The following is a 23,559-nucleotide window of genomic DNA, read 5'->3' as shown; positions in this document are numbered from 1 at the left end:
CTCATCCAAGTATCTCTCCTATATTACTCTTCTACTCAATCCCTCTCTCAAAAGGATTCCCTCTGGATACTCTTACTCAGCACATACTCGAAAACATATCACAGATAACCGCAACTCCTAGGCTAAGGCATCACAAATCAGACCACTCTAGTCCTAAAATATGAAATACCTAGCCTATCTCTAGCATGCATAATATCTCATAGAATATCTCATAACACAAAATAAGGGTATTTTGGGAAATCACCGTTCGGGCTCTGGCTGATTGTACACACTGCTCCTTCTCGTTTTCTCTTAGAAACTCTTGCTCGTTTTAGAAAAATCCTTTATTTTGAAAATTCTTTCTTAAATCCTCACTTTGAGTCCAGATTTACCCGAGGGTGCATCCGAATCCCTCAAACCAAGGCTCTGATACCAACTTGTAACACCGTAAATTTTCAAACAATTTTTCATTAAAAATCACATGAATCTCGTAATGCTTTTCACAAAAATCTTATTTAAGTTTACAATTCAAACTCCATAAGTAAAAACCCAGGATCTTCAAAAACCTAATTCCTTCTCTTGTGTGTACAATCAAGCCGGTGCCTTCCCGCGATTCCTGAGAACAACCTGAAACACATAACACATAACACGGTAAGCACGAAGCTTAGTAAGTTCCCCAAAATACCACACATAACACATATTAGCCACTCGAGGCTATAACTCTGTGGGCCCACTGGCCCTAACTCTGTGGACCCTCTGGTCCTAACTCTGTGGACCTTCCGATCCTAACTCTGTAAACTCTGGAATACACACAGCATAAATCACATAGAAATAATGCAGTGCAACACATCACATACATAGCATACAAGATACTCTGTCACATAACTCTACTTACCACTCAAGGTAAAGTATAGTGAGAAGACTCACCTGACAAGCAGCAAAATACCCTCGCACCCGAAACTCGAACTAGCCTCCGCCTAGCACAAAAGATGAATATCTCTAATCAATACTCTTTACACGACCCTAATAAATGAGGGCTATTCTTCTCTCTCTAACTCTTGAATTGGGTAAAAGACCATTTTACCCCTCCATGGTTTCCATTACTCATGTTGACCAAACCCCAGAGTCAACAGAAGTCAAACTCGAGTCAACAGTCCATGTCTGACCCGACTCGTCGAGTGCACTCATGCAACTTGTCGAGTCCACTCACATCCTCAGAAGTCTCGTGAAGGTCCAAATCAGCTCGTCGAGTTTACCCCCAACTCGTCGAGCTATCGCATGCTCAAGCTCATCGGGACAAACCCTCACTGACTCGTCGAGTCAACTCATGGACTCGACGAGTCCCCTCGGTCTGATTCCTCATTCAGACGTCCAAAGTCAGATCTCTCATTCCAAACCCTAGATCTATCCCTTTAAGACACCAGAGACACATAAAGTCTCGACCTTTACGTTCATGCATGGCATAAATGCCTCAAAATGCCAAAACAAGCCGTTCTTAAGGTGTTAAGCACAACAACCCTCATTTGGATGATAAAGTTGGGACCTTTGGACTCTAGGGACCTCACAAGGTCCAAATCTGAGGACTAGGCTTCTAGCTAATCCATTTTAATCAAAGTCCCAAACCAAAGGTGGTAAAAGCCCTAGAACTCCAAACACATGAGATCTAACCAAAATAATGAGAAAGGTGCAGACTTTTACCTTCCTCAGAAGCTCTGGACGATCTATCACTGGATCTAACTTTCCCCCTCTTGATCCTTGCTTGATCTCCTTCTCTTCTTCTCAAATGATGCACTAAAAATCCCAAGATAGCTTCTCTCTCACTTTCTAGCTCAAATGACCTTTAGGGTTTGCTTCCAGGGAAAGGGTGGCCGCAAATGAGGCTATAAGTGCCTTTAAATAGGTCCCAAACCCCGGAAATTAGGGTTTCTCTAATCAGCGCCTACTCAGCGAGTCCCTCCTCTGACTCGTCGAGTCCAGTCATTAAGTCCACGGGAAAAACCCGGCTCGACTCGGCGAGTTGGACCCTCAACTCGTCGAGTCTCTTCTTTAATCATAAGATCAAACTACACGATAATATCCCTGAAAATCCGGATGTTACAATCTATGTTCCCACCATGATTGAAGAATACGAACTTTTAAAGAATGTGATTTTTCCAACCTTTTAAATTTGTGTTTGGTGATCCATATATATATATAGGTTATCATTAGCAGTTAATAACTGTCTTTCCCTCCAAAAAAAAACTTCTAAACCGATATTAACTGTCAAAACAGTTAAACTGTAATTAACAGATTTAATTATTAAATAAAAGTCAAAATTTTTAAATAATATATAAAAATAATTTATTAGTCAAGGAGACCCCAAGAGCCCCAAGGCCCAAGGCCAATCTTCTGACCATTATATATATATATATATATATATATATATATATATATATATATATATATATATATATATATATATATATATATATATATATATATATAATCCAAGTGTTTCATGACTAATTAGACTAGCCCGATCACCAAATGTAGCCATATCCCCTTTAGCCCAAGCTTTTAATCATGTTAGTAAAATACTAAAATAAAGCTTTATAAAGTAGAAAATGTTTCTTTCTTCTTCCAACGTGGGATAAGTACCAAAAGGCATTTTCCCATTAATAAAGTTCCAAGAATACCCCAAATCTGAATAGAAAATAATTGAAATTTGATATTCAAATCAGGAAAGTAAGACATGAAATGCATATGAATAGGTGTTGTAAAACTTGAACCTTTCATAGTGAGTACTACTTGGTTCTACTTTGTGGGTAGTATACTAGAGTCTTGAACTAACCACTTTTTATAGTAGAATCAAAGACAAGAAGTATCACACATATCATATCTAAGCATAGATCATTTCTTACCATTGTGTTCATTTCGGTCGTGAACAGTCCTTTCTTCATGAGACTTTTAGAGAGCTTAGCCATATCAGCTCTCAAAGATGTGAACTCACATCCATCTCACATAGGTAATGCTAATCTGAAATAATCCGTACTATTCCACTATAAAAGCTATCAGCATTATTAAGAATAATAATTCATCCCTATATCATCAATGGAAAACACAAAATAAATATCATAGGAGTGAGCATACCTTTATGTTAGTGCTACTTTGGGTCTTCCCCAACTAGTTGTCCTATTGAAGCTAGACCATGGGATCTCCAATGTTGCTAGGTTAGGTTTCCGCCAGGTGGTGTGACAACTCGAAATTTCTATTTTGTACAACCATTCACTTCAATAGAAGTCAGAACAGTTTCTGCTAACTTTTGAGCTGTATAGAGTCAGTTTGAGTATTCTAGAGCCCTGTACTTCAGGAGATAACAGGAGAGAGGATGCCCTAGGGTTTATTGTGTAGCAATAATGTCCCAAAACTCCAAGAGTTTGGAGTTTACGGCCTAAACAAGGTGTTTACGGCCGTAAACCCCAAGGGTATAAATATGGCACTTAGCCATTTTAATCACTTTTTCACATTTCAAGATCCAAAACTCAAATCCTCTCAAGTACCATCCGACTTTTCTTCTTGATCTTCAATTATGTAAGTGTTTCTTACCCTAAAAAGTTGATATCTTACTTAATCTAGTGATCTTACATGATTCCATCCGTGAAATCATTCCAAATGTGTAGATCTTCAAGTTTCACCAAGAACACCAAGAACACACACTAGTGTTCTTGGACTTTTAGCACCTTTTCAAGCTTCTACATAGTAAGTACTCTTACCTAGGCTTGTTATAAGACTTGTTACACTTCCTAAACATCTAGAAACATAAAGAAACACAAGTTCAAAGGTGTTTACGGTCCAAGATGTTCTTGGACCGTAAACCCTAATGAGGGTGCCAAAGTGTGCCCTAGTCCCTTACCAAGCCTTGGATACTAGTATAGATCTTATCCCTAAAGTGCTTAGGACATAAAACATCAAAAAGACCATAAACCCTTAGGGTTTACTGCCGTAAACCTAAGGAAAAGTGGTCCAAGGACCGTAAACTCCTCAAAGGAGTGAAATGGTGTCCTAAACATTTCCTAAGGCTTAAACATGAAGTAGGAATGCTTCTTATGATCTTTAAAGCTTCAAAACACAAAATGGTCAAAGTACCATGAGTTTACGACCGTAAACTCATGGGTTTACGACCGTAAACTCATGGGTTTACGACCGTAAACTCAATGTGAGTTGGTCCCAAAACCGTAAACTCCAAAAGAGTTTACCCTTGGACCCCAAACTCAATAGCAATGTCCTACCACCCTTAGATGCAATCCTTAGTACTTGTAACACTTAAATAAGGTGTTTTACATGTCCTAGGATGTCTTAACTTGGTTAAATTGGTTGTTTAATGACTAACTGGATACATATATGTGTTATTATATGTTAACTAGGATCATTGTGTGTGTTCAAGTCTTTACTTGACACTTAGCATTGTATATCAATCCGTTCATCCAAACCACTCACTACAGGTGAGTTCATACCCCCTTAATTAACCTTTTAAATGTTTTTAAAATGCTTTTATGGGGGGGAATACAAGTTGAACTATTATAGTTATTATATCAATCACATGTGATTAATAACTACCAAACAAGTGGATTTCTTACTTTTCAAACTGTGTTACCAAACTGTTTTACTTCAAACTATTTTACAAACTCTTTTTCATATCAAATACTTTTATTAAACTCTTTTAACTTATATTCTGTGTATCTATGTAGATATAGTTATATAAGTAGGATTGAAAAGACTTAGGACTGATAGCTCACCTTGCTTCCTGTTCCTTGTTTGGTTGTGGACTTAGGGTATTCAGGTTATTTGTCCGAAGGTCGTTTGAATCCTAGTTATATATCATGTATATGTGTATAGATATAAAAGGTTACTTCATTCAGTTCAATACCTTTGGGTAGCAAAGGTATACAAACATGTTCATACATTCAAACAACATTGCTAGTAAACTATAATAGGTATAGTTTAGGGAGATACTAATACTATTACTAGAACAGTGAAACATACAATGAGTCAGTTCATACATGAGTCAATAACAAACAAACAATAGATACTATGATGAGAAACAAACAATAGAATACGATGATGAGAAACAAACAATAGATACTATTATGAGAAACAAACAATAGATACTATGATGAGAAACAAACAATAGAATACTATGATGAGAAACAAACAATACATGCTAGACAAGGAGAGAACACACAATACAGCTAGCACATACATATACTAGAACATTACTACATTTATGTGAGCCACGTAACGGGGCATGGCACTACCTGTCATGACCGATTTGTATCCAGAATCTCCTTAAATGGGGAGCGTATGAGTTTGTGTATAGATCTATATTGGATTGACTATCCTACACCTTGCTGCTCGCTACAGTGGGACTTGCAAGTCTACGGGTGCCAAACGTTATTTCTTACGACGTCTTACATCGTCGTTTTTCTAGAGTCGATAGCAGGATACAGGCCGATCACATGGTACTTTAAATAACAATTGGTTTAAGGTAGTTAGTACAGCAGTAGTTACTTAATACAACACTACAGTACTATTTCATTTTCCCATTACATTTACTTTGTGATATTCACACAATAAACAATAATGTAAAAACTATATTTTTGGTTAATGATAGTCAGATTTGGGAAAATACACACTCTTACAAGATGCCTTGGTAGAAGGCTACTTTTAGTAGGAAACATAGGGTTTTCTAGGGGAGTTCAAACTTTTACAAACTTATACAATTACAAGACTTACAAACACTTTCATACAAATACAGACACTAATATACTTATGATCTCACCAGCTTTAAAGCTGATAAACTCTTTCAAAATAACTTGTATTCTCAGGTCACCAGTAGACAGGTACCGGTGCCAGGTTTTGAGAAGATGGAGCTCGTTCAAGACTCATCTTTTATTTTGATGTATATTTTTGGTGTCTATATAACTTGACAGAACACACTTGTATTAAATTATATTATTAATGCAATGGATGATGTTGTTGCTTGTTTACTACTTTGCATTGTTGTGATACTGAACATGACGTCCTCCACCCCCGAACGTTTCCGCCGTTCCGGTTTTGGGGTGTGACAAATTGGTATCAGAGCATTGTTTATAGTGAATCGAGTGTATCAACCCATAAAATATATACGAACTATACACACAGCGGGATCAACCCCACTACATTTGATAGTGCTAAGCGATTGGCACAGCGGCTTATAGACCATGGGGTTCGTACCCCGGCCGCAACAACAACCCTGGCCATCTCAGAACCCGCCAGAACCGCTGATTCCAAGCGGAAGTTCTGGGATGACAAAAAGAAGAAGAAGGCTGCTAAAAAGCAGCAGATCGTGGCAGTACATGCTGCGATAACACCTGCCATTGCTGCTGCTCCGGTAAAGCAGTACGCTGGAAGTTTGCCTAAGTGCAACAAGTGCAACTTCCACCACGCAGGAGCCTGCCGGGAAATGCAGTGTTTGAACTGCAATAGGAAGGGGCACACTGCCCGTTTCTGCAAAGCACCGGCGAGGCCAATCACCCAAGTCCCCGGCGCTGGTGTGGGCCAAGCTTGCTACGGTTGTGGCGAGGTGGGCCACTACAAAAGGAACTGCCCGAAGGCAGGGAATGCCGGTGGAGTGGGAAGAGTTCTGGCCATAGGCCACGAGGAAGCGGTTGCCGACCCCACAGTGGTCACTGGTATGTTTCTCCTCGATAACTCTTATGCATGCATACTGTTTGATAGTGGAGCGGAGAGTTGTTTCGTGAACCAAAAATTTGCTCATGTACTTAAGCAAAAATCACGAGCACTTAAAGAACCGTTCACTGTAGAAATGACTAATGGAAAGACAGAGAGCACTAGCAGTATATTCATAGGGTGTACCCTAACACTAGATAGCCATTCATTTTCGATCGACCTCATGCCGGTCTCAATTAAAAGTTTCGACGTCATTATCGGCATGGATTGGTTGAGTCTTCATCGTGCCGACATCATGTGTTACGAAAAGGCTGTACGCTAATCTTCCGTCTAACGAAACTCTATTAGTTTATGGCGACAAACCCGGCACGAACCTTCGTATCATCTCGAGCATTCAAGCTCAGAAATTCTTGCGAAAGGAATGTCGCGCATTCCTTGCTCATGTGGTCGATGTGAGCCAAGAAACGAACGACATCCAGAACATTCCAGTAGTACGCGACTTTCCCGACATCTTTCCAGAAGAACTCCCAGGATTACCCCCGCAACGTCAAGTCGAGTTCAGAATCGACTTAGTTCCAGGGGCTACCCCCGTAGCCAAATCGACCTATCGTCTAGCACCTGCAGAGATGCAAGAACTGTCCTGTTAACTTAACGAACTGCTCAGCAAGGGCTTTATAAGACCAAGCTTCTCACCCTGGGGAGCTCCAGTCTTGTTCGTCAAGAAGAAAGACGGATCGTTTCGTATGTGCATCGACTACAGGGAGCTCAACAAACTGACCGTCAAAAATCGTTACCCTCTGCCTCGTATTGACGATTTATTTGACCAACTTCAAGGGGCGAATTTCTTTTCAAAAATCGACTTAAGATCCGGATATCACCAACTACGAGTGCTAAGGGAGGATGTTCTGAAGACAGCCTTCCGAACTCGTTATGGGCACTACGAATTCGTAGTGATGCCGTTCGGATTAACAAACGCGCCTGCAGTATTCATGGATTTAATGAATAGGGTGTGTCGTCCTTACTTGGATCAGTTCGTCATCGTCTTCATCGATGACATACTTATCTACTCTCGTAGTAAGGAGGAACATAGTCAACATCTTCGTCAAGTCTTAGAAACACTGCGTTCGGAGAAGCTCTATGCGAAGTTCTCGAAATGCGAATTTTGGATCCGAAGAGTCGAATTCTTAGGGCACGTGGTTAGTAAAGAGGGAATACACGTGGACCCTTCCAAAATTAAAGCCATTGAGAACTGGTCAGCACTGAAGACGCCTACAGAAATTCGTCAATTTCTAGGCCTCGCTGGCTACTATTGCAGGTTTATTCAGAACTTCTCCCGCATTGCGAAACCTCTTACAACACTGACCCAGAAAGGCGTGGCCTTTGACTGGGAAGAAAAGCAGGAGAGAGCGTTCCAAACGCTCAAGCGAGCCTTGTGCACCGCGCCAATACTATCCCTCCCCGAAGGGATAGAAGACTTCGTTGTCTATTGCGATGCGTCAAATCAAGGGCTCGGTTGTGTTCTGATGCAACGAGGTAAGGTCATCGCCTATGCCTCGAGACAGCTAAAGACACACGAGGTCAACTACACTACCCACGATCTTGAGCTAGGAGCAGTTGTGCTTGCTCTGAAGATCTGGAGACACTACTTGTACGGTACAAAAAGCACTATCTTTACAGACCACAAAAGCCTACAACATATATTCGACCAGAAGGAGCTCAACATGAGACAACGACGGTGGGTCGAGCTACTCATTGATTACGAATGCGAAATTCGTTATCATCCGGGTAAAGCCAATGTAGTAGCTGACGCCCTGAGTCGGAAAGAATATTCTGGTCGTAGAGTCAAATCACTGACCATGACTATCCATTCACACTTGTCCACACAAATTAAGGAGGCTCAGCTCGATACCTTGAAACCTGAAAATATGGCGGGTGAATCCCTGAGAGGGATGGATAAGAACTTGGAGGTTAAGGGTGGCGGAGCTTATTATCTCATGGATCGGATCTGGACCCCGAAACTTGGTGGTTTCAGAGACTTGGTCATGAACGAGGCGCACAACACTCATTATTCCGTCCACCCAGGTTCAGATAAGATGTATCTGGATCTTAAAAAGCTATACTGGTGGCCTAACATGAAAGCAGAGATTGCTACCTTCGTGAGTAAATGCCTTACTTGCGCCAAGGTCAAGGTCGAATACCAGAAACCATCAGGATTACTCCAGCAACCGGAGATACCGGAATGGAAGTGGGAGCGGATCACTATGGACTTCATAACCAAGTTGCCCAAGACAACGGGTGGACTTGATACCATATGGGTCATCGTCGATAGATTGACCAAGTCCGCACACTTCCTGCCTATCAAAGAAACAAACAAGATGGAGAAGCTTACAAGAACCTACATTCAGGAGATTGTACAACTGCACGGTGTTCCCATATCCATTATCTCGGACAGAGATAGTTGGTTCACTTCGAGGTTCTGGCAGTCGCTACAAAGTTCCCTAGGAACTAGGCTGGACATGAGTACAGCCTACCATCCACAGACCGGCGGACAAAATGAGAGGACTATCCAAACCTTGGAAGATATGTTGCGAGCCTGTGTGATCGACTTTGAGAAAGCATGGGATACTCATCTACCCCTTGTCGAATTTTCCTACAACAACAGTTATCACACGAGCATAAAGGCTGCTCCATTCGAGGCCCTCTATGGCCGAAAGTGCAGATCCCCTCTATGCTGGGCTGAAGTGGGTGATACCCAGTTAGCTAAAGGACGAGTTCCTGAAAGCACTCTCACGGGTCCGGAGATCATTCGGAAAACAACGGAGAAGATCGTTCAGATTCGTGAACGATTGAAAGCCTCTAGAGACCGACAAAAAAGCTACGCTGATAAACGAAGGAAACCGTTGGAATTCCAGGTGGGCGACCGTGTTCTATTGAAGGTCTCACCCTAGAAGGGCTTGATACGCTTCGGAAAGCGTGGAAAGCTAAATCCAAGGTACATAGGGCCTCTCGAGATTCTCGCTAGAATCGGCCCTGTAGCTTACAAACTTAACTTACCACGCGAACTCAGTAACGTGCATTCTACTTTCCACGTCTCGAACTTGAAAAAGTGTCTGTCCGACGAGACTCTTGTAATCCCACTCGACGAGATCGAGATCAACGAGAGCCTCAACTTCGTGGAAGAACCTGTAGAGATCATGGACCGGGAGGTCAAGCAAACGAAACAAAGCCGTATCCCGATAGTGAAGGTTCGTTGGAACGCCAAGCGAGGACCTGAATTCACTTGGGAACGAGAGGATCAGATGAAACTGAAATATCCTCGTCTTTTTACTTAGTTTTGTAACTACTTATTTGCTTAAACTCTAATTTCGGGACGAAATTCCTTCTAACGGGGGATGATGTGACAACCCGAAATTTCTATTATGTACAACCATTCACTTCAATAGAAGTCAGAACAGTTTCTGCTAACTTTTGAGCTGTGTAGAGTCAGTTTGAGTATTCTAGAGCCCTGTACTTCAGGAGATAACAGGAGAGAGGATGCCCTAGGGTTTATTGTGTAGCAATAATGTCCCAAAACTCCAAGAGTTTGGAGTTTACGGCCTAAACAAGGTGTTTACGGCCGTAAACCCCAAGGGTATAAATATGGCACTTAGCCATTTTAATCACTTTTTCACATTTCAAGATCCAAAACTCAAATCCTCTCAAGTACCATCCGACTTTTCTTCTTGATCTTCAATTATGTAAGTGTTTCTTACCCTAAAAAGTTGATATCTTACTTAATCTAGTGATCTTACATGATTCCATCCGTGAAATCATTCCAAATGTGTAGATCTTCAAGTTTCACCAAGAACACCAAGAACACACACTAGTGTTCTTGGACTTTTAGCACCTTTTCAAGCTTCTACATAGTAAGTACTCTTACCTAGGCTTGTTATAAGACTTGTTACACTTCCTAAACATCTAGAAAACATAAAGAAACAAAAGATCAAAGGTGTTTACGGTCCAAGATGTTCTTGGACCGTAAACCCTAATGAGGGTGCCAAAGTGTGCCCTAGTCCCTTACCAAGCCTTGGATACTAGTCTAGATCTTATCCCTAAAGTGCTTAGGACATAAAACATCAAAAAGACCATAAACCCTTAGGGTTTACGGCCGTAAACCCAAGGAAAAGTGGTCCAAGGACCGTAAACTCTTCAAAGGAGTGAAATGGTGCCCTAAACATTTCCTAAGGCTTAAACATGAAGTAGGAATGTTTCTTATGATCTTTAAAGCTTCAAAACACAAAATGGTCAAAGTACCATGAGTTTACGGCCGTAAACTCATGGGTTTACGACCGTAAACTCAATGTGAGTTGGTCCCAAAACCGTAAACTCCAAAAGAGTTTACCCTTGGACCCCAAACTCAATAGCAATGTCCTACCACCCTTAGATGCAATCCTTAGTACTTGTAACACTTAAATAAGGTGTTTTACATGTCCTAGGATGTCTTAACTTGGTTAAATTGGTTGTTTAATGACTAATTGGATACATATATGTGTTATTATATGTTAACTAGGATCCTTGTGTGTGTTCAAGTCTTTACTTGACACTTAGCACTCTATATCAATCCGTTCATCCAAACCACTCACTACAGGTGAGTTCATACCCCCCTTATTTAACCTTTTAAATGTTTTTAAAATGCTTTTATGGGGGGGAATACAAGTTGAACTATTATAGTTATTATATCAATCACATGTGATTAATAACTACCAAACAAGTGGATTTCTTACTTTTCAAACTGTGTTACCAAACTGTTTTACTTCAAACTGTTTTACAAACTCTTTTTCATATCAAATACTTTTATTAAACTCTTTTAACTTATATTCTGTGTATCTATGTAGATATAGTTATATAAGTAGGATTGAAAGGACTTAGGACTGATAGCTCACCTTGCTTCATGTTCCTTGTTTGGTTGTGGACTTAGGGTATTCAGGTTATTTGTCCGAAGGTCGTTTGAATCCTAGTTATATATCATGTATATGTGTATAGATATAAAAGGTTACTTCATTCAGTTCAATACCTTTGGGTAGCAAAGGTATACAAACATGTTCATACATTCAAACAACATTACTAGTAAACTATAATAGGTATATTTTAGGGAGATACTAATACTATTACTAGAACAGTGAAACATACAATGAGTCAGTTCATACATGAGTCAATAACAAACAATAGATACTATGATGAGAAACAAACAATAGAATATGATGATGAGAAACAAACAATAGATACTATGATGAGAAACAAACAATAGATACTATGATGAGAAACAAACAATAGAATACTATGATGAGAAACAAACAATACATGCTAGACAGGGAGAGAACACACAATACAGCTAGCACATACATATACTAGAACATTACTACATTTATGTGAGCCACGTAACAGGGCATGACACTACCTGTCATGACCGTTTTGTATCCAGAATCTCATTAAGTGGGGAGCGTATGAGTTTGTGTATAGATCTATACTGGATTGACTATCCTACACCTTGATGCTCGCTACAGTGGGACTTGCAAGTCTACGGGTGCCAAACGTCATTTCTTACGACGTCTTACATCGTCGTTTTTCTAGAGTCGGTAGCAGGATACAGGCCGATCACATGGTACTTTAAATAACAATTGGTTTAAGGTAGTTAGTACAGCAGTAGTCACTTAATACAACACTACAGTACTATTTCATTTTCCCATTACATTTACTTTGTGATATTCACACAATAAACAATAATGTAAAAACTATATTTTTGGTTAATGATAGTCAGATTTGGGAAAATACACACTCTTACAAGATGCCTTGGTAGAAGGCTACTTTTAGTAGGAAACATAGGGTTTTCTAAGGGAGTTCAAACTTTTACAAACTTATACAATTACAAGACTTACAAACACTTTCATACAAATACAGACACTAATATACTTATGATCTCACCAGCTTTAAAGCTGATAAACTCTTTCAAAATAACTTGTATTCTCAGGTCACCAGTAGACAGGTACCGGTGCCAGGTTTTGAGAAGATGGAACTCGTTCAAGACTCATCTTTTATTTTGATGTATATTTTTGGTGTCTATATAACTTGACAGAACACACTCGTATTAAATTATATTATTAATGCAATGGATGATGTTGTTGCTTGTTTACTACTTTGCATTGTTGTGATACTGAACATGACGTCCTCCACCCCCGAACGTTTCCGTCGTTCCGGTTTTGGGGTGTGACAGGTGGTGACTCATTTTGTTGGCTTTAAGCCCATTCCCCTCGATGTGAAGTAAATTTGCTCTCTACTAAGGCCTTTTGTCAAAGGATCAGCAATATTTTCCTTTGACTTTATGTAACTAATGGAAATGATTCCATTGTTCATCAAGTCTCTTATTATAATGTGTCTGCGTCTAATGTGTCTCGACTTGCCATTGTTTATTTGAATTTATGCTCTAGTAAGAATAGCCATGCTATCACAATGTATACCAATGGCAGTAACATGTTGAGGCCACAAAGGAATACCTTGTAAGAAGCTTTTTAGCCATTCAGCTTCTTCAACAGCTTTGTCTAAAGCAACAAACTCAGCTTCCATTGTAGATTGTAGAACAAGTAATCACAGTTTGCTCACATGATTTCCAAGATATAGCAGCTCCACCAAGAGTGAACACGTATTCATTTGTGGATTTTGCCTCAGAAGTATTGGAAATCTAATTTGCATCACAATATCCTTCAAGAACAGGAATATATCTCGTGTAATGCAATCCATAATTCATTGTATGCTTTAAATATCTAAGCACTCCCACTAATGCATGCCAATTATCTTTCCCAGGATTGTGGGAGTAACGGCTCAATCTACTTACACTATATGCCAAGTCTGGTTTAGTACAATTCATAATATACATTAATCTACCAAGAACATGAGTATATTCTAACTGAGCTACACAATCACCTTTATTCTTCTTAAGATGACTTAAAGAATCAAAAGGGGTGACTACCGGCTTGTCATCATAGTCTCCAAACTTTTCGCGTACACTTTCAATATAATCGGACTGAGTAAGAGTATATTCATCTAGTCTTCTTTGAACTCTTACATCATGGATCACATCTACAACTCCCAATTTTTTTCATGGAAAAGGAGGAGTGTAGCATTTTCTTGGTTTGATTTATCACATCCAAGTTAGTACCCAAAATAAGCATATTATCCACATACAAGCATATGATGACACAAGAATGATGGGTTTTGAGCATTCTAACACTCCTAAGTGTACATGCAACCCTAAATACCTTCGATCTATGTTTTCTCTATTATACATGCAATTATGAACTTTCCAAGGTATTACCCTATCTAGCATACAATACTTGATACTTGGGTAATCAAATGGATAGAATACATACCTTTGTTTGATGTAGCTTGTCTCCATGAAGCTTGAGTGCCTAGTGCCCCAAGTGTGACACCTCAAATGGTTCACACAACACCAAATGCACATGGAATGACTTGAGAGAAATGGAACACTCCTTGAAATCGTCTAGCCCTCATATTCACACATTAGTGAGCGATTTCTTGAGCCATGGGATTCTTTTATATGGTGGCTATTAGGGTTACACCATGTAACTCATAACTTTACCCATTCCTTATGCTCCATGGATTTTAACCTCCATGGAGTATCCATGGGTCACCCCATGGACTTAGTCCAACATAAAGAATCTTGGATCACAAGCCCACATATATAAGAATGAATGATTTACACAATCAACCCATATATTTAATTAGTCTCCTTTTGATCACTTAATTAATTCCAAATTAATTCTTGATCAATACTAATTAAATAACCTTATTAATATATTAGAACTTATAATATATTAACCAACCTTAAGTGTTATTTCTCTCATTATAGTATATCCAAATGCATGATGCCATGCAACCCAAATGGACCATGCCGGGTCGGGTCAAGTCTTACCAATTATAGTTATGGACTTAGACATTAATCCAACAAAGAATTCTTGTATTTTTTTGACATAAACACATTTTATCACATTCATTAATTCGAAACCCATTAGAAAGTAATGTGTTGTCAAACTTCTCATGTCATTGCTTTGGAGCTTGTTTTAGTCCATAAAGTGATCTACCAACTTACAGACTTTGTTTTCATGACCTTTAACCACAAACCCTTCAGGCTGATTCATATATATTTCTTCATCTAGTTCACCATACAAGAAATCAGTTTTCACATCCATTTGGTATATTTCCAAGGTGTATATGGCTGTAAGTGATATCAATGTGCGAATTGATGTTATTCTTGTAACGGGTGCATAGGTGTCAAAGAAGTCTTGACCCTCTTTTTAACGATACCGCTACTAAACAAGCTTTATACTTCTCAATGGTACCATTAGGTCTAAACTTCTTCTTGAATATCCATTTGTGCCCACTTTGTTTTTGCCCAGGTGGTAAATCTACCAACTTCCAAGTGTTGTTATGCATAATGGAATCAGTCTCACTTTTGATTGCCTCTTTCTAACAAGGAGCTTCAGAAGAATCCATAGCTTCCTTATATGTTAGGGTTCATTATTCATTACAAAGGTCATGTAATCAGGTCCAAAATCTTTGGCTATTTTGCCCTGTTTGCTTCTTCTAAGTTCTAAGTTCTCTTCTTGAACCTTGTAAGAACTCTCTTCATCTGATTGTAAACTTCTGTCAAGAATGGTTTCGTTCAGTCCATCATCTAGAGGTCTTCTCCTAGAGCAGGAAACCTCTTTCCCTTTATCCTTAAAAGAAAGTATATTTTCAAAGAATTTAGCCTTTGCAGATTCCATGATGGTATGATTATGGATATCATCAACATGTGATTTAACACAAGAAATCTATAGGTTGCATTATTTGAGGTTGGGCCAAGATAGATGCAATCTATGGTTTTTGGTCCAAGTTTATTCCTCTTGGGAAAAGGTACTTGTACCTTAACAAGGCAACCCCACACTTTCATCCTTTTGTAAGAGGGTAATCTCCCTTTCCACAAATAATATGGTGATTTATCACTCTTTTTATGAGGAATTCTATTAAGTATTGAATTTGTTGCAAGACATGCTTCTCCCTAGAGATTATGTGGTTCTACAGAAGTAATTAACATTGAATTAATCATGTTTTTTCTATGTTCTATTCTTCCTTTTAGCCACTCCATTGTGTTGAGGAGTATATGGAGCAATTGTTTGATGTATAATACCATGTAAAGAACAAAATTCAACGAAGTCTTTGGACTCATATTCTCTTCCTCGATTTGTACAGATTGAGGCTTGCTTTTGCAGTGTCCTAAGATAGAAATTTCCCTGGTATGGATCTATCTAGAGAGTACAACAATCTAATCAAGAACAAAACTTGATTATTACGAAATTCTGTATGTTTCCATTATTATTGAAGAATACAAATTTTTGAAGAATGTGATTTTTCCAACCTTTTAAATCTGTGTTTGGTTATCCATATATATAAGCTATCATTGGCAGTTAATAACTACATTTTCCTCCAAAAAACTGTTAAATCGAAATTAACTGTTAAAACAGTTAAACTGTAATTAACATATTTAATTATTAAATAAAAGTAAAAATTCGGAATTAATATATAAAAATAATATATTAGTCAAGGAGACCCCAAGTGCCCCAAGGGCCAAGGCCAATCTTTTGACCATTATATATATATATATATATATATATATCAGTGTTGCAAATATCGGCCTAGGCGGCCGATTAATCGGCGCCTAGGCGCTTGGCGGTCCTCCACCGTCAACGTTTATAGGTAATCGGACCCTATTATCGGACGTGGTCAAAATCGGTCAAAGACGGAGATTATCGGGTCTAGGCGGGCCTAGGCGCCCTAATCGGTAAAAAAAAATTTAAGGGCAAAAGTTTCAAATTGTTAGAATTGCTGCTAGGGTTCTTCTCACTCCATCGCATTCATTCCTTTTCTTTTTTGAAATACTCTCTGTAGTCGCCTGAAGGAACGAAAGAAAGCATGAACTGAAGCTTGTAAAACGATGTCATATTCTTCTTCGATGCCATCTGTCCCTCCTCCGACACCGTCTTTTTCTTCCATTCACGTCATCGCAGTCTGTCAGTCGTAATCCTCGAAGCTAAACCAGTCTTCGCCTTCTGAAGCTTCTACAACAGTCGCCGCCTCTTGTGTGTTATATAGCAATAATCAGGATGGAATCATCGATCATGGAATTCCCACATATCCACAGCCTCCTGCTATTGAATTCCCTTAACATTCATAAAGTTCCAAATGCAGTAGACAACAGGTTGCAGGTCCACATCTCTTCCCGATGCTATTGGAACCCATTGTTCATAACACTTTTTTCTCCCCATTTTATGCAGACTTGGATCCAAATGCAATTGTTGGTTATTTAGATCTGATGTATTAGGGATCAAAAGGGTTTTTGTAATCATAGTATCATGTTATAATGTTATATTTATTAATTTTTAGTAACTTTTTAATAGATATAATGTTATATTCTTAGGATTAATGTATTATTTATTGATTTTTTAATAATTAATGGTCCCCGATTAATCCCCGCCTAGCCGATTAATCCCTTGACTCCAGTCCACCGCCGAGCTACCGTCGAGCGATTTCTACAACCTTGATATATATATATATATATATATATATACATTGGAAGAAGAAAGAAACATTTTCTACTTTATAAAGCTTTATTTTAGTATTTTACTATTATGATTAAAAGCTTGAGCTAAAGGGATTGGGCTGCATTTGATGATTTGGTTAATCAAATTAGTTATGAAAGAGTTGGATATATATATATATATATATATATATATATATATATATATATATATATATATATATATATATATATATATATATCCAACTCTTTCATAACTAATTTGATTAACCAAATCATCAAATGCAGCCCAATCCCTTTAGCTCAAGCTTTTAATCATAATAGTAAAATACTAAAATAAAGTTTTATAAAGTAGAAAATGTTTCTTTCTTCTTCCAATGTAGGATAAGTACCAAAAAGCATTTTTCCATTAAGTTCCAACGTTTTTTTGTTCTTTTTATATTTTAGTTTTGTTTAAAAGATATATTTTTTCCTGCACAACGAGAGGGTATTCGCCTACTATATAAGGGAGGTTCAATTGAGAACAATTATGAAATTGAAAAGGTGAGAACACTTTTAATCACATGTGAATACATTTGTTCTCACATTCTCGATTTCGTAATTGTTTTCATTTCAACCTAAGTGTGTGTGTGTGTGTATGTATATATGTATGTATGTATGTATGTATGTATGTATGTATATATATATATATATATATATATATATATATATAGGGCTGAATTATTGTACGAACCAAAAGATTTGTGAGAACTTGCTAACTAATAATCAACTCACCATTTTTCAACATCAAAAACATCAATCTTCTTCAAATTGTACGTCTAAGTCATATCTAGCTCAAAAAAAAAAGATTTGAAAAGTTTTGTAATTTAATTTCAAAATTTGTATGTATGCATCCTGATAAACACAATCAACAACCATATAGACTCCTAATTTATTACTTGTGCATTCTATCCAAAGTTTTTTGAATAATGTCAAAGATAATGTTCCGAATCATTTTCCCAAACATAAGTATTTTTATGATAGTAGACCAACATTTAAATATTGGATTAATATCATAAATGGGTTTACAACTACTTATTTTTCCACAAAACATGATAATATGATTGATCTAAAAGTTGCTACGAAAATGTTAGCAACTAATGGTATTTTATTAACAAAAACAAATAATTTATTTTCTATTTGACATTTTTTAGAATAATGGCGTTTTATAGAAAAAGAAAATAAAAAATATAAATAAATAAATAGTTGATTACTGACATTAACCCTTAAATAAAAAGGGTTGGATGAGCACGATTAAAAACGAAATAACTTAAAAACTTCTACTAATTTTTGTGTACACAAGATGTCTATAAACTCAAAATACAAAACACTTGCAATATCCACAAATCTGTAATCTTTTGGATCAATATCCGTTACGCAAATGAGTCTACTAGCTACTTGATCAAGATTCCTCAGCATCTTGCATTGGCTCATCGGAATTAGATGTTTTAGCAACTGAATCTTCAAGAGCCTCAAGAAAAGACAGCACTGTGAACTTATCTGTAAAAACAAATGTTTAGAATTATTAAATTTATTGTAGTTTTAATCATATTATTGTAAAACAATTTCATATAATCATTTAGTAATTTAAAATATGACAATTTGTAACAAAAGGTTGTAAAGTGGTTACATTTACTCGGGTCAACTCCAAATTGAGTCAAATCTATTTGACCAGTCTTGAGCACCTGCATAGACCAGGTTACGGGGTTACTTTGGAATTTTAAATTTCTGACAAATGACAAAACTACCCTTGAATAACAAAGGAGAAAAAGGAAGAGATGCTCACATAAGTGAAAGAATCTACTTGTTGGCGGAAAGGAGGGCTTTGTAGCAGCTCCATTAATTCTTCTGGACTCCATTGCCCCTGTAGTCAAGATATTATTATTTCTTGGTGTTTTTTACTTAAAAAAAAAAAAATTAAATAAAAATAGAAAATACAGGGACTTCATCTTACCTCAGGCAAATGGGATGCCACTTGTTCCAATGATAAATTCTCCATCAATGGCAATATAAGTTCAGGCTTCAAGATATCACCCAATCCTAAACCTATATAAACAAAAATTCAAAATTAAATTTAAATCCTGAAATAATTGCAACCTTTTGCTTTTGGGAGGTTTTAGTAATCATTACTTGATATTTAAACCTCTTATTTTGTATTAAATTAGGGGCAATTTAGATATTTATACAACTATATGCATGTCAAAAACACTGCATTTTTATCAAGGGCAAACTATCAAAATCATAAAAAAATAATAATAATAATAATAAATCAATAGAACATGATTTTCAATTTTTTGTCCCACCCAAAAAAATGGGATAGGGACTTGCTCTGTGTAAAAGACGTAAATGCCCTCATCATAAAAATAGCTTTAAAAACCTTCTCCCATCCAGCCCCCATATCTTTCTTTTTTGTTGATGAAAATGAGAAGGGCATTTACGTCTTTTGTACAAATGACAAATAAAGTAGGATTTTTGTCCCCTTAATTCAATGATAAAATATAAAAAATAAAAAAATGCTCAAAATTATTACCTCCATCAGGATCTGCTGCCTCACCTGCACATTATCATGATAACAAATTTGACCATAGGCCGAAAAGAAAAGATTTTTTAGATACTTGTTACAGTTCAAAACTATAAAATTTTGAAAAAAAAAAAGTAAAAAAGTAGGAAAAAAATTTATGACATGCCTGAAGGTCCAATATTACTTAATATTCTTTGAAGATCTGACAATTTAACAGGTCCTGAAGAGGACACGTCACTAATTAATTCTGCACCTGTACTTGGTCCAACTAAATCTCCAGCCCTGTATACAAACAAGGGTAATTAGGTAAAAAGTTAGGAACGAAAATTGAAGGGTAATTAGGTAAAAAGTTGACATTTTATACTAAGTTCTGATTCCTTTATTTCTTTTCTAGACTAAATAAACCATCTGAATAAGACTAAATGACCATTTTACCCTCACAAACAAATTTCACAATATGCATCAATTTAAACATGAGAGAAGTTAGGAAGAAAAAAAAGAAGGGCAAATAGGTAAAAAGTTGGTTTCTTAATACATTAAGCCATATTTTTTGGCTTAACCGATTAAAACTGGATCAAGTCATAAAGAAACAGCCCCTTAGTCAACAGGGGTATTTTAGGCCATCAGAACATGATGTTTGAAAAATATTCGAACTTGGGGATTTGTAAGGTAAAAATAAATGAGGGGAATTTGTGAAAAATTTGGACTTTTTGGGAAAAGCCTCGTTTCCTTGACTTTTTATATTAAGATATTCTTCTACATCAAGTTAAATACTAAAAACCCTAATATCATTGATATATATAAATAAGTAAAAAGATAAAAATTAACTTTTCATTTACATCAACATACCTTGATGAGATATCTTCACCAAGAGTGTTTTCTTCTTCTTCAGTAGGGAAATCTGCCACATAAAAGTTTTCACATATTGAAAATGTTGTTAGGGAGAATTTTATAAAAGTTTGCATCATATTTGTAAATAATTCAGAACTAATAATAATATTCTCTTAACTAAATGATTGAAGCATAAATACTACCTATTGGTTGATTGAGGTATAGGTTGACTGATTTACACAGCTCTTCATCATCATCAGCTCTGGGCTCCTGAAAAAAATAAATATATATTATTTTTAACAAATTACATCATTATAAAGATCTGATTAATACCTTCAATAATTAATTAACATTTTCATATAACATCATCATTTGCAAACCTGCATCCAGAAGAAACACTTGCGATCATCTGTCTGAAACTTTAATATGTAGACCCTTCCGGAAGCTTGCCCAACCTTCTCAAAAACTGCCTCTTCAGGGAAAACAATTTGATCCTATGTTTATTTGTGTTAAAGAAAACCAGAATCTTCTAGAATCTAGCAAAATTGTAAAACTTTGAACAAATACAACTTTTAGAAACAACCATAGATAGAATAATGATATATAATGCAAATCAGGATACATCTTCAATGGTGTTATTATTCCTATCAAGCCACTGAATATGAACTAATCCTTCTTCTCCCTGTAAAAAGTCAAAATTTCAACATAAGAAGTAAAGTATGCAATAACCAATAGATAGAAAATGTTGCTATTTCTTGCATTTAGCCCTAAAATAAGTTGTATAGAAATAAAGCTTGAATTTAATTCATACTCTTCCAATGCGAACAAGTCCTTTACGTGGATCAGCAACAACACGTGTTCCTTCCATATGCATTTTACCAGCACGAAACTCCAGCAAAACCTCCTGCAATATTACAGATAATGAACATTCTATACTCACAAGAAAACCAATTCAAGACTAATCAATAAACAGCTTCAGAAGTTGCTAAAAGTTGTATTTAAGAACCCTAATCTCAGGTTACAAATTGAAGAAATATAGAATCTTCTTTCACAAAACCTGAATAGCAGGAAAAAGCTCTGTATCTGAAGAATCCATAACTCCAACTGTTGATTAACTGCATATAACACAAATATAGCTAAGTATCAGATGGATTTTCACAAAATAAATTACCAACAAACAGAAGTTGTAAAAAGAGGCATACGGCGGACTAACACCACCCAGCTCGACTAACGTAAGGTTAGGCTTTCCAATACCGTGGAAGAAGTAAGAGCTAAACCCCTACCTATCCGATTTCAGATTTGTAATAAAAATAGCAACATCAACGATATTATAATGAGAGTATTTTGATTTAAGCATAGTGGCGTTAAATCCTATTATTTGCATGTTGATTAAAAATCTGCAAACTTAGGATCAATAACAAGAATAGGGTTTCGAGCAGAGAAACTTGGAGTGGAGGTTTTAAAACCCTAGCTTGTGTTTTGGAATTGGAATGATTGAAAACAAAACTTGTAGGTTAAAGTAGGGAAGATAAGATGAAGACGGTGATGATCGGTTACCTTTCGTGTATGTGAAGTTAGTTCAATCTCCGAAGTGTCTCCTTCTGTGATTGACGCTCGTGAAGCAGGGTCCAAGGTCAGGGGAGAGATTGTGCAATAGAGATAAAGCCAAGACCGTAGTTTGATTGCGATAATATATGCTACACCTCTAGCGACGGTTGTTTAATCGAAATTACATAAATGGTCCTTACATAAAATACCGACAAATCTGCAAAAATGTGATATTATCTAAAATTGTTGTTTTGGTCCAAAAAAAAATTATTTTAATTAAAGATTTTGTCATTTATAATTTTTTTTCTAACTTTGTATTACAGAAATAAAAAGAAAATGTTTCATCCTTCCTCCCTCCCAACTTTTTTAATACTTCACACATAAAAAGAAAAAAAAAATGGTCCCACTTCAATCATATTTCTCTCTTGTCTCTTTGCATGACTCCCCTTCATGCTTCCCCAATTCTAGTTTTATGCCACTTCATCCTCTCCCCCACTTTTGTTATTATTTCGTTTGATATTTTGATCATCGTAGAAGAGAGGCTGACGAGAGAACTAAAACCCCAAAATGACCTTGTTGTAGCTCTTTCTCTTGATGGATCGATTCATCAGTTTGTGATCGTGTTGCAGGTATGTTTGAATATCAGTGACTAAGCTTAGGGCTCGTAAAATGTCATTCTGGTTCTTTATTTTTTTTAGTCTATTAAAGGTATGGTGGTGTCTATTGCCCACCTCAAGCCACCCCCTTTAATCTTAATCACCCACACCTCTTCGTCTCTCTTCCTTGCTTCTTCATACTCAACACTACCACAGTCTCCAACCCAACTCATAGAAACTCATCTAAAATCAAACCCGCATCCAAAACATCGATTCCATATAAATGAGTATTCTATATGCTCACCGTATCATTCTTGAATTCATTTCTATCAGGTTTTATTTAATCACGGTTTCTAGGAATTCATGCAAATCTTCTTCGGTTTTGTTTTGGGAGTTCAACAAAAATAAATCACAACCATAATATCAAAAGTTGTTTTCTTGATTCCAATCATTTTGGAAATAACTTAGTCAAATTTTTTTGTTTATATTGTTCACTGATTGCGTCAGACACATACATACACACACTAAACAATCGCACACAAACACATATTTCATATGTTCTTTGTTCATATTATTCCCTAGTACACACATGCTCTATGGGAAACAACCACCAAAAAATGTTCATCGAACGAAAGATTTTTGATAGAAAACCTGAACTTACTCGATTGACGATTCTAAATTCCTTTCATTTTGTTCTAGATCTTGTT

General features: G+C 36.9%; 1 protein-coding gene across 2 annotated transcripts; it reads right to left on the bottom strand.

Annotated features, from left to right (window-relative positions):
* Positions 1–18,610: 18,610 nt before the first annotated feature.
* Positions 18,611–22,392, bottom strand: RPN13 (regulatory particle non-ATPase 13). Of its 2 annotated transcripts, XM_079053246.1 has the most exons (14): positions 22,266–22,367; positions 21,911–21,991; positions 21,766–21,823; positions 21,520–21,612; positions 21,331–21,390; positions 21,089–21,202; positions 20,912–20,978; positions 20,727–20,778; positions 20,044–20,159; positions 19,887–19,910; positions 19,311–19,402; positions 19,143–19,220; positions 18,987–19,041; positions 18,611–18,856 (listed from the first exon to the last, which is right to left on the bottom strand). In XM_079053246.1, exons 3-14 carry the CDS (start codon positions 21,802–21,804, stop codon positions 18,759–18,761), a joined length of 888 nt encoding a protein of 295 aa, XP_078909372.1. In that variant the 5' UTR covers positions 21,805–21,823; positions 21,911–21,991; positions 22,266–22,367; the 3' UTR covers positions 18,611–18,758. The 2 variants fall into 2 exon arrangements, with proteins under 2 accessions (XP_078909372.1, XP_078909371.1); XM_079053245.1 differs by lacking the exon at positions 21,911–21,991 and having other exon boundaries at positions 22,266–22,392.
* Positions 22,393–23,559: the final 1,167 nt, after the last annotated feature.

This window comes from Lactuca virosa, chromosome 5, assembly GCF_052849685.1.
Source record: "Lactuca virosa cultivar CGN04683 chromosome 5, Lactuca_virosa_CGN04683_v6, whole genome shotgun sequence".
NCBI classification, from domain to species: domain Eukaryota; kingdom Viridiplantae; phylum Streptophyta; class Magnoliopsida; order Asterales; family Asteraceae; genus Lactuca; species Lactuca virosa.
This window is presented reverse-complemented; position numbering and strand designations above follow the sequence as displayed.

What these genes read in the sequence shown, in the direction of transcription:
- RPN13 (XM_079053245.1), bottom strand. Translation starts at nt 21,804, where the DNA reads ATGGATTCTTCAGATACAGAGCTTTTTCCTGCTATTCAG. An exon ending in GGTGAAGATATCTCATCAAG is followed by an intron (nt 20,160 to 20,726) that starts GTATGTTGATGT and finishes GTTTGTATACAG; the next exon opens with GGCTGGAGATTTAGTTGGAC. An exon ending in AAGTAATATTGGACCTTCAG is followed by an intron (nt 19,911 to 20,043) that starts GCATGTCATAAA and finishes GATAATGTGCAG; the next exon opens with GTGAGGCAGCAGATCCTGAT.